At 36.5% G+C, this 8,924-nt stretch overlaps 1 protein-coding gene across 1 annotated transcript; it reads right to left on the reverse strand.

Moving 5' to 3' along the window:
- Positions 1-1,578: 1,578 nt before the first annotated feature.
- LOC147507903 (putative UPF0481 protein At3g02645) lies at positions 1,579-3,607 on the reverse strand. Its single transcript, XM_086600561.1, has one exon. The coding sequence runs from the start codon at positions 3,568-3,570 to the stop codon at positions 1,882-1,884; it is 1,689 nt and encodes a 562-aa protein (XP_086456687.1). The 5' UTR covers positions 3,571-3,607; the 3' UTR covers positions 1,579-1,881.
- Positions 3,608-8,924: the final 5,317 nt, after the last annotated feature.

The following is an 8,924-nucleotide window of genomic DNA, read 5'->3' on the forward strand; positions in this document are numbered from 1 at the left end:
CCCAAAGTAGTAGAGTCCAAGAGAGCATTGTCATTTATGAACTTCACAAACTCATTCACATCAACTCGGCAAGGAAGTCCCCCACCCTTTCTTTCAGATAGTGCAGTAACCACATTGAAATCACCTGCAATAGCCCAGGCAAGATTCCCAACATTTATTCTATTTAATTCATCCCATAACATTCGTCGCCTGCCATAGGCAGAGCTAGCATGTACAAAAGTAATAAGAGTTTGATTGATTTGAACAGTGATTTGTTGATGAGAGAGGTTCACCAAATTCACTGCAAGACCATCCTTCCACATTACCCATATATTTCCAATCCTATCCACAGTGTTATTGTGCAAAAACATTGTACTGTACCCTAACCCAGTAAATACCAAAGGAGTACTGTTGGGTGAGAGAATTAAAGGTTCAGCAAGACCAATAATATCTGGTTTATGAGACTTAATAATATCTACTATGTAAGAAAAATGATGACTTCTTCTTACCACTCTAGCATTCCAAAATGCTATATTCATTTAGAGTATTTGTGGGTTGCCTTTGCCATAGTGCAAGGAGCAGGCAAGTGCTGCTTCTGCCACCCAGGCCTGTAATTCTTCTTCTTCTGAACCTCCCAGTCACCTAGTTGGCCATTCTCATCCTCTACAATATCTGCCCATTTATTACACTCTTGAAGGAAGAGTACGGGCTAGAAATTCTTCCCCATATGCCCATATATTCTGAAGAGGGAAGAGATTGTGTCATTTATTGTTGTGCTCCAAAGCCAATTAGGGGCACACCAATTCAATGCAACCACAATGGCCAACACACAATAGCGATGTATGTATGAACCAATTAAACAACCAAAACTCCTAATAAAAGCCGTAATGTTAACTAGTATTAACCCCCCCAGAAGATGAGCCAATTAGGATTTCCTCCTTATTAGATGGGGAAATTAGAGTCTCCCTCCCAAATATACACAAAAAAACACGGTTAACCCAAATTGATTCTTTTTTTGTGTGTACTTAGAGGAAAGATCCTAATTTCCCCATCTAATAAGGGGGAAATCCTAATTGGTTCATCTGGGGTGTAACACTAGTTAAACCCTTACGGCTTTTATTAAGAGTTTTGGTTGTTTAATTGGTTCATACATACAACGCTATTGTTGGTTGGCCACTCTGGTTGTATTTAATTGGTGTGCCCCTAATTGGCTTTGGATCACAACAATAAATGACACAATCTCTTCTCTCTTCAGAATATATGGGCACATGGGGAAGAATTTCTGGCCCGTACTCTTCCTTCAATAGTGTGAATTGACGAAGCGTGTTCTTCAATATTGTATTGAAACTTCAATTATTTCCATTACTTACAATTAAAACATAGTGACGGTCCTACTATTTTGATGTTGTTAGTTTCTTTAAAAGATATTTTTAATCAAAAGATACTCCATAATTGACCGATTTGACAAAACACAACTTGCCAGTAAACCTTGTTTGTTTGGAATAATCTCAAACTTTATAGCTATGACACACGTTAGCGGTCATTTTATAAAGAAAGGTAACAATAACCAACCTTTCATTTGATCAAATAGAGACAACGTGCATAAGCATTCCTCATCACAATTCATTAAACAAATAATTATCCATACACCATGCATCGCAGTTCCATTCAACTGGAGGAAAAATGAAGGGAATACTGAAGAAAAAAATACAAATAATAACACGCACACTGACACACCTATTGATCAACATTTTCTTGGTAATTTTTCTAAATACCGAAAATATAAACTTACTCAGTATACAATTTCACACAAATAAAGCAAAATTATATATGTGTTGGATGAGATGTATACCCGATGTATCAAACAGATCGAACAAAGAGAACATTTCTTATTGACTCTGATTATGGGGGTGCAAGTGCGTCATTGATATGAAGAATACGAGCACATCGGTAGACTGAACAAAAAGATTGGAGTGCCATCAACAACAAGAGAAAAATAGCACCTAAAAATGTGAGGAACTTCCAAGATCCAAACACATAAGTGCTAACAAAATTCCTAACTTTAATCTTCCATCTGCCACTATAGTACTTATTCACATCTTCAATTACCTTATCTAGAGCAGCCACTCTTGTCAATCTAACTGACTTACTCATTCCATTCCATAAGTCTGCAACCTCAGCATCACTCTTCAAATAGTTCAAAACAATTCCCTTTTCTCTAAGCAACTTCACGTCTTCTTCAGTGTCTATAATCCCATTCATCAATTCAGTGTAACGCGTAAAAACTAATGGCCCTGACGCAGTTGCTGCTTCATAAGCCACTAAGTTTCTTAATACAACTTCAGAACTAACATCCAAACTAATAGTAGGAAGACATAAAGTGACTGTCTTGATATCAAAACTAATGCTTTTGAGGTCTCCATTAGTTGGTAAGAATTGAACACCCGACTGGAAGAGTTCAGTGACTGATGGAATCATGATCTCCTCAACTAGTGGAGGCTTGTTTGCTTTAGTTGAATCTTCAGGCTTGGCCTCTTCTTTATCTCCATGGGAGAAAAAATATTTAATGGGCTGTGCTATGAGCGCAAAACCTGGGAGTCTAGAGACAATTGTCCAAGGCAATTTTGCCAATATCTTAAGAGGTTTTGAAAATAAGACCCTTTTAATGTAAGGCACTGGTCCTCTCTTTAGTTTGCTGAGAAAACCCCATAGCTCATCAAACTGCTGTTTAACACAATCAAATTTCGATAGAGACACCTCTCTTTCGATTGGTTTATCTTGACCATCTTCTTCTTCAACTTCAACGATTTCTGATGCTACTTCACATTTGGGCACAATCACTTGAAAAAGAAAGTCTAACAAATGTGCAATATCTGACACTTGGACGCCTTGGAGGTCTGCAATATTGAATGGTGAGAGCTCACGACACAAACCAGCAAGCATTAAACTCAATACCTCGTCGCCTGCTTCTAATGAAGAGTTTTCATATTCCAAAGCTTTCCTTAAGAGAAATAGTGGAATTTGGTTTTCAAGCATTATAACATCTCTAAGAATTGTAGTATGGGCAGATTCCCTACCTGCATGGTCCACCAAATGAGACTTTTTAGATGAAACTTTTGTTAGCATCTTACCTTCCTTGATCGCGTAAGTTTGAAGGAATTCAAGCAGGAACGAAACATCGACCGCCATCATCCAAGAAAGGGTTTCACCACTAAAATCAAGGTACTTGTGGTAACATCCGCGAATCCTTGGTTCAAGTTTCATTATTTGGTCAACGAGTTGTTGGAACTTAACATTATGTTGACGTTTTTGACTTCTCTTTGCTGCAGCAAGCTTATACCTCTCCATCTCATAGAGCTCCTGTCGCCAATAGTGGTATGGGCCTATTGCAAGTTGTTGTGGAACGTAAACCTCAGGCTTGCTCGACATTAAGGTTTTCGGCACATTAAAAATGCAGACCGGAAAATCTTCATCATCGTCAGGCTCTTCTTCAAGAGTTCTCCGGATATGGATCACCCATCTGAGCTCATCGAAGTTGGACATTGGGGTTATGGTAGGCTGAGACATGGGATAGGGCATGTTTGTATTCATTTGTTGGGTTGGGGGGTGGGGTTGTCAGTTTTTCAGTGAATTAATGTGTTGGGAGTTAAAAGAACGAGGCTTTTTATAAAGAAACTTGTTAGGAATTAGAATGATAATTATGAAAGTGGTTTTTATTATCATACATTGAAGAAAAAACGTTTTTTCATGTTTCTAACTCAATCCATATATATAAGAAAAACGTTTTTCGTTTTTCATGTTTCTGACTCAATCCATGAATAAGAAATGTTTCTAACTCGATCCATGATTAATGTTGTTTTATGTGTAGAGGGGGGGCTTGGATCCTAATTGGCTCATCTAGTGGGGCAGGGTAATACCACTTAACATTTCATTAAATTTAGCATTTCTAACATACGAGCATCTCTTGGTGGAAGCATAAGTGTTAATTTGCCTCCACCATTTAGAATTATGGCCAAATCCAATTCTAGGTGGACTCATTTGGGGGGGGGGGGGTGGGTGGGTGGGTTGTCAATTTTTTAGTGAATTAATGTGTTGTGAGTTAGAAGAATGAGGCTTTTTATAAAGAAACATGTTAGGAATTAGAATGATAATTATAAAAGTAGTATTTATTATCATACATTGAAGAAAAACGTTTTTCATGTTTCTAACTCAATCCATGAATAAGAAAAATGTTTTTCATGTTTCTAGCTCAATCCATGAATAATGTTGTTTTATGGGGTAATACAAGTTAACCCTTCATTAAATTTAGCATTTCTGACATACGATAACTATACATTTATAAGAGCATCTCTTGGTGGAAGCATCAAGTGTCACTTTGCCTCCACCATTTAGAATTACGGCCAAAACCAATTCTAGGTGGACTCAAACATGGAGGCATAAAGTATCTAGCCGCATCCGTAGAAGCAAAATTCTTTATTTTGTTTCATGGCGGATCTTGGCATTCTTCAATAATGTCGTAATAGATGCGACGATGGGAGTGTGTCATGGGGTTTGACTTTTTCAACATTTCATGTGACACCTCCAAGTGTCGCGCGATATGGGAGTGTCGCATGGGTTTTTTGTTGGTTTTATTATTGCCAATTTTTATGGGAAAATGAATATTTTAATACCAAAAAAATCTAAAATGGAACCCACTCACTTAACCAAAATACACCATTTTTTTTAAGGATTTTTTTTAAAAGAAAATTATTAACTACTAAAATGGGTCCCACTAAGTTTGTCTCCCACCTAGAGTTGGTCATTGTTTGCATATGCTTGCCTCAAATCTAACCTCAAACATGACACTTGATGCCTCCATCACCTAGAGATGCTCTAATAACTACTTATGTAATTTTCAAATGTTACGCCCTCTGCCTGCGAAAACAAAGCTTCTTTATATGATTATGACATAAATTATAAGAACAAGAAGTTACACTATTTGCCTATTTACATTTTAATTTATTTTGGCATTTATGGTGGTTTGTCTTTTTAACAATGAAGAAATATCTAAACTCCATACCCAATTGAGAATTTCGCTCAAAGACAAATATGACATAATGCAACTGGACAAACACCACAGTTCTTTGATTCTGGACCCGTGGAAAGCTTGCTCTCTGACAAGCCTGGTAAACTTATGGAAGAACATAAATAAGGTGCTCTATGATCAGAAAACATCCAGTTTCTCTAATATTTGCTTTATGACTAGAAGAGTCATCATTAGAGCTTACCACGTACAAATCATCAAGTACCATGAACAACTCAATGACTGACATGAAGATACTGCACACATTTAATCTTCAATACAAACTTAGAAGAGCCCCACAAATATTGGAATGCTATTGGCTTCTCCCACCTCATGGCATCATTAAAATTAATGTTGATGGAAGCTCACATGGAAACCTGAGCATGGCAGGTTGGGGGGTGGTTCTCCGGGATTACATGGGTAACTTTTTGGGTGTAGCAGCAGGTGGACTAGGAGTAACGTAACAACCAACTGTATGGCAGAAACATTTGCTATTATAGAAGGAATTCAGAGAACACTGGATCTGGATTGGAGATATATCTGGGTGGAATCAGACTCTAGCTTCTTCGGTGGTTAAAGCTTTTCAAGAGGACACAATGCATTGGAGAGTAAGAACAAAATGGAAGCAACTTAGGGAGAAAGCATCATGAATCAATATTGTATCAGCCACATGGAGAGAAACAAATTCAGGTGCGGATAGCTGTGCGAGACATGGTGCAGTATTGCAAAAAGGTGAAAGTAAATGGTGGGACAATAAACCTCCTTTTGTGAGAAACTTGGAAAACCATTTTACTACTTACTTCCAATTCATTAGCTAAATTTTGGATGTAATAGGTGGGTACACAATTGATGATACCCATACTAAACAGTTCTTACACACTTAATATATATTTTTTTTCTTGTAACCATTTTATTTGAATCAATTACCTTTTAGCGAAAAAGGGGGGGGGGGGGGGTTTCATCTAGTCAGGGGTAATACTAGTTAACCCTTCATTAAATTTAGCATTTATGACATACGATAACTACACATATATAAGAGCATCTCTAGGTGGAAGCATCAAATGTCAATTTGCCTCCACCATTTAGAATTACGGCCAAATCCAATTCTAGGTGGACTCAAACATGGAGGCATCAAGTGTCTAGCCGCATCCATGGAAGCAAATTTGCTATTTTGTTTGTGGATGCGGCACGACACTCCTAATGTCGTGCGACAATGGAAGTGTCGTGGGTTTTTGTTTTTGTTTTTGTTTTTTAGACTTTTACAACATTTCATGTGACACTCCAAGTGTCGGGCGATATGGGAGTGTAGCATGGGTTTTTTGTTGGTTTTATTATCGCCAATTTTTATGGGAAAATGAATATTTTAATACCAAAAAAATCTAAAATGGAACCCACTTAACCAAAATACACCATTTGTTTTAGGTTTTTTTTTTTAAAAAAATTTATTAACTACTAAAATGGGTCCCACTAAGTTTGTCTCCCACCTAGAGTTGGTCATTGTTTGCATATGCTTGCCTCAAATCTAACCTCAAACATGACACTTGATGCCTCCATCACCTAGAGATACTCTAATAACTACTTATGTAATTTTCAAATGTTTCGCCCGCCGCCCGCGAAAACAAAGCTTCCTTATATGATTACGACATAAATTATAAGAACAAGAAGTTACACTATTTGCCTATTTGCCTATTTACATTTTAATTTATTTTGGCATTTATGGTGGTTTGTCTTTTTAATAATGAAGAAATATCTAAACTCCATAACCAATTGAGAATTTTGCTTATAAACAAATATGACATAATGCAACTGGGTAAACACCACAGCGATCTGATTCTGGACACGTGGAAAGCTTGCTCTCTGACAAGCATGGTAAGCTTATGGAAGAACATAAATAAGGTGCTCTATGATTATCTTTTAGCGAAAGGGGGGGTAATACTAGTTAACCCTTCATTAAATTTAGCATTTCTGACATACGATAACTACATATATAAGAGCATCTCTAGGTGGAGGCATCAAGTGTCAATTTGCCTCCACCATTTAGAATTTTGGCCAAATTCAATTCTAGGTGGACTCAAACATGCATGGAGGCATCAAGTGTCTAGCCGCATCCGTGGAGGCAAATTTGTTGTTTCATTTGGAGATGCGGTGCGGCACTTCCAATGTCGCGTGACAGTGAGAGTGTTGTGTGGCTTTTTTTTAACATTCCATACGATATTCCAAGTGTCGTGCAACATGGGAGTGTCGCATGGGTTTTTTGTTGGTTTTATTATCGCCAAATTTTATAGGAAAATGAGTATTTTAATACAAACAAAAAATCTAAAATGGGACCCACTTAACCAAAATACATCATATTTTTTAGGATTTTTTAAAAAATTGTTAACTACTAAAATGGGTCCCACTAAGTTTGCCTCCCACCTAAATCTAGCCTCAAATATGACACTTGATGCCTCTACCACCTAGAGATACTCTAAGAACTACTTATGTCATTTTCAAATGTTAAGCCCGCCACCTGCGGAAACCAAAACTTCCTAATATGATTAAGGACATAAATTATAAGAATAAGAAGTTACACTATTTGTCTATTTACATTTTCATTTATTTTGGCATTTATAAAGGTTTGTCTTTTTAATAATGGAGAAATATCTAAGCTCTAGGTAAATATCTAAACTCCATAACCAATTAAGAATTTTGCTCAAAGACAAGTATGGACTGCAACTGCAGTTTCTAAGAGTTATTTTTAACCTAGCTATTACAGTTTATAAAGTACCATTAATAATGTTTTACTCTATATTTTTTCATTTCTTATATATCTTCATTATTTAAGGAAAAGATTGGTTTAGACGACATTGGTTTGGATAAATCATTATGAACTTTCAGGCATGTCAATTGTATATTGAGAGATCTATTCACCAGGTTGGCCTTTTGCTAAAGTTTACTAGTTAGCCTTCCCAATGTATTGTTTTACCCTCAAAATTTGGACTTCAACCTGAGGTACCAATTAATGTTAAAACTAACACATGGAGCAAGCTTCTTTCACAATTTTCATTTTCACTGAAAACAAAATCTTTCTAAAGTAATTCTTACTTGAAAAAGGATTTTTTATTTTTGAGAAAAGAATCAAAAAAACTATGGGGTTGTTTGTTTTTTCAAGTTTCAGCATTCAGAGGTGCTCAAAGTTGTTTGTTTTTCTTGGTACTCTTTAGCGTTCAGCGACAATTGGCTCTTCAGCGTTCCGCGGTCTCTTTCCTCCTTAATGCTGAAACAAAAAGCGTATGTAAAAAACCCAACTTTGTTCCTCTCTTGCCCTTCATTAGCCCCTCTCCCTTCTCTCTCTCTAGTATGTGTAGAACCCATTTTTCTTTAACATGGAATTCTTCAACTTATATCCAATGATGGATTTTGTGATAAAGAAGATAGGATAAAATTGAATTTGGGTAGTCCCGATTGAAGCAGTTGAGTGCTTTTTGAGTGGAATTTGAGTTATGTTTTTGAAAATGGAGAGTGAGGGTATGCTAGATTTTTGAGTTATTAAAAACCAGTTGTGTTTGCTTCTCTGCAATCAGTTGATGGCAAGGTGGGGTTGCAAGTGCTAAGGTCCGGAAAGAGAGACAAAGATCACTATACAATACTCCCCATCTTAAATTAGCACTACCTACTACTTATTTCTTATTCACAGATTCACATATCATAACAAGTGTTGGGTGTCAAGTGTCAACCACTTTGAACAAAATACAAACCTGATTTGGCGTATACCTTTTTTTCTACTTAATTAATTAATTAATTAATTTTGATATTTTTATGAAAATCAATCATTTGTTAACTTAACCAAAGAAAAAATCACGAGCAATTACTATAATTTGTAACTCAATACTATACTAATTAA

The sequence above is a fragment of the Coptis chinensis genome, chromosome 3 (assembly GCF_015680905.1).
Source record: "Coptis chinensis isolate HL-2020 chromosome 3, ASM1568090v1, whole genome shotgun sequence".
Lineage (NCBI taxonomy): Eukaryota > Viridiplantae > Streptophyta > Magnoliopsida > Ranunculales > Ranunculaceae > Coptis > Coptis chinensis.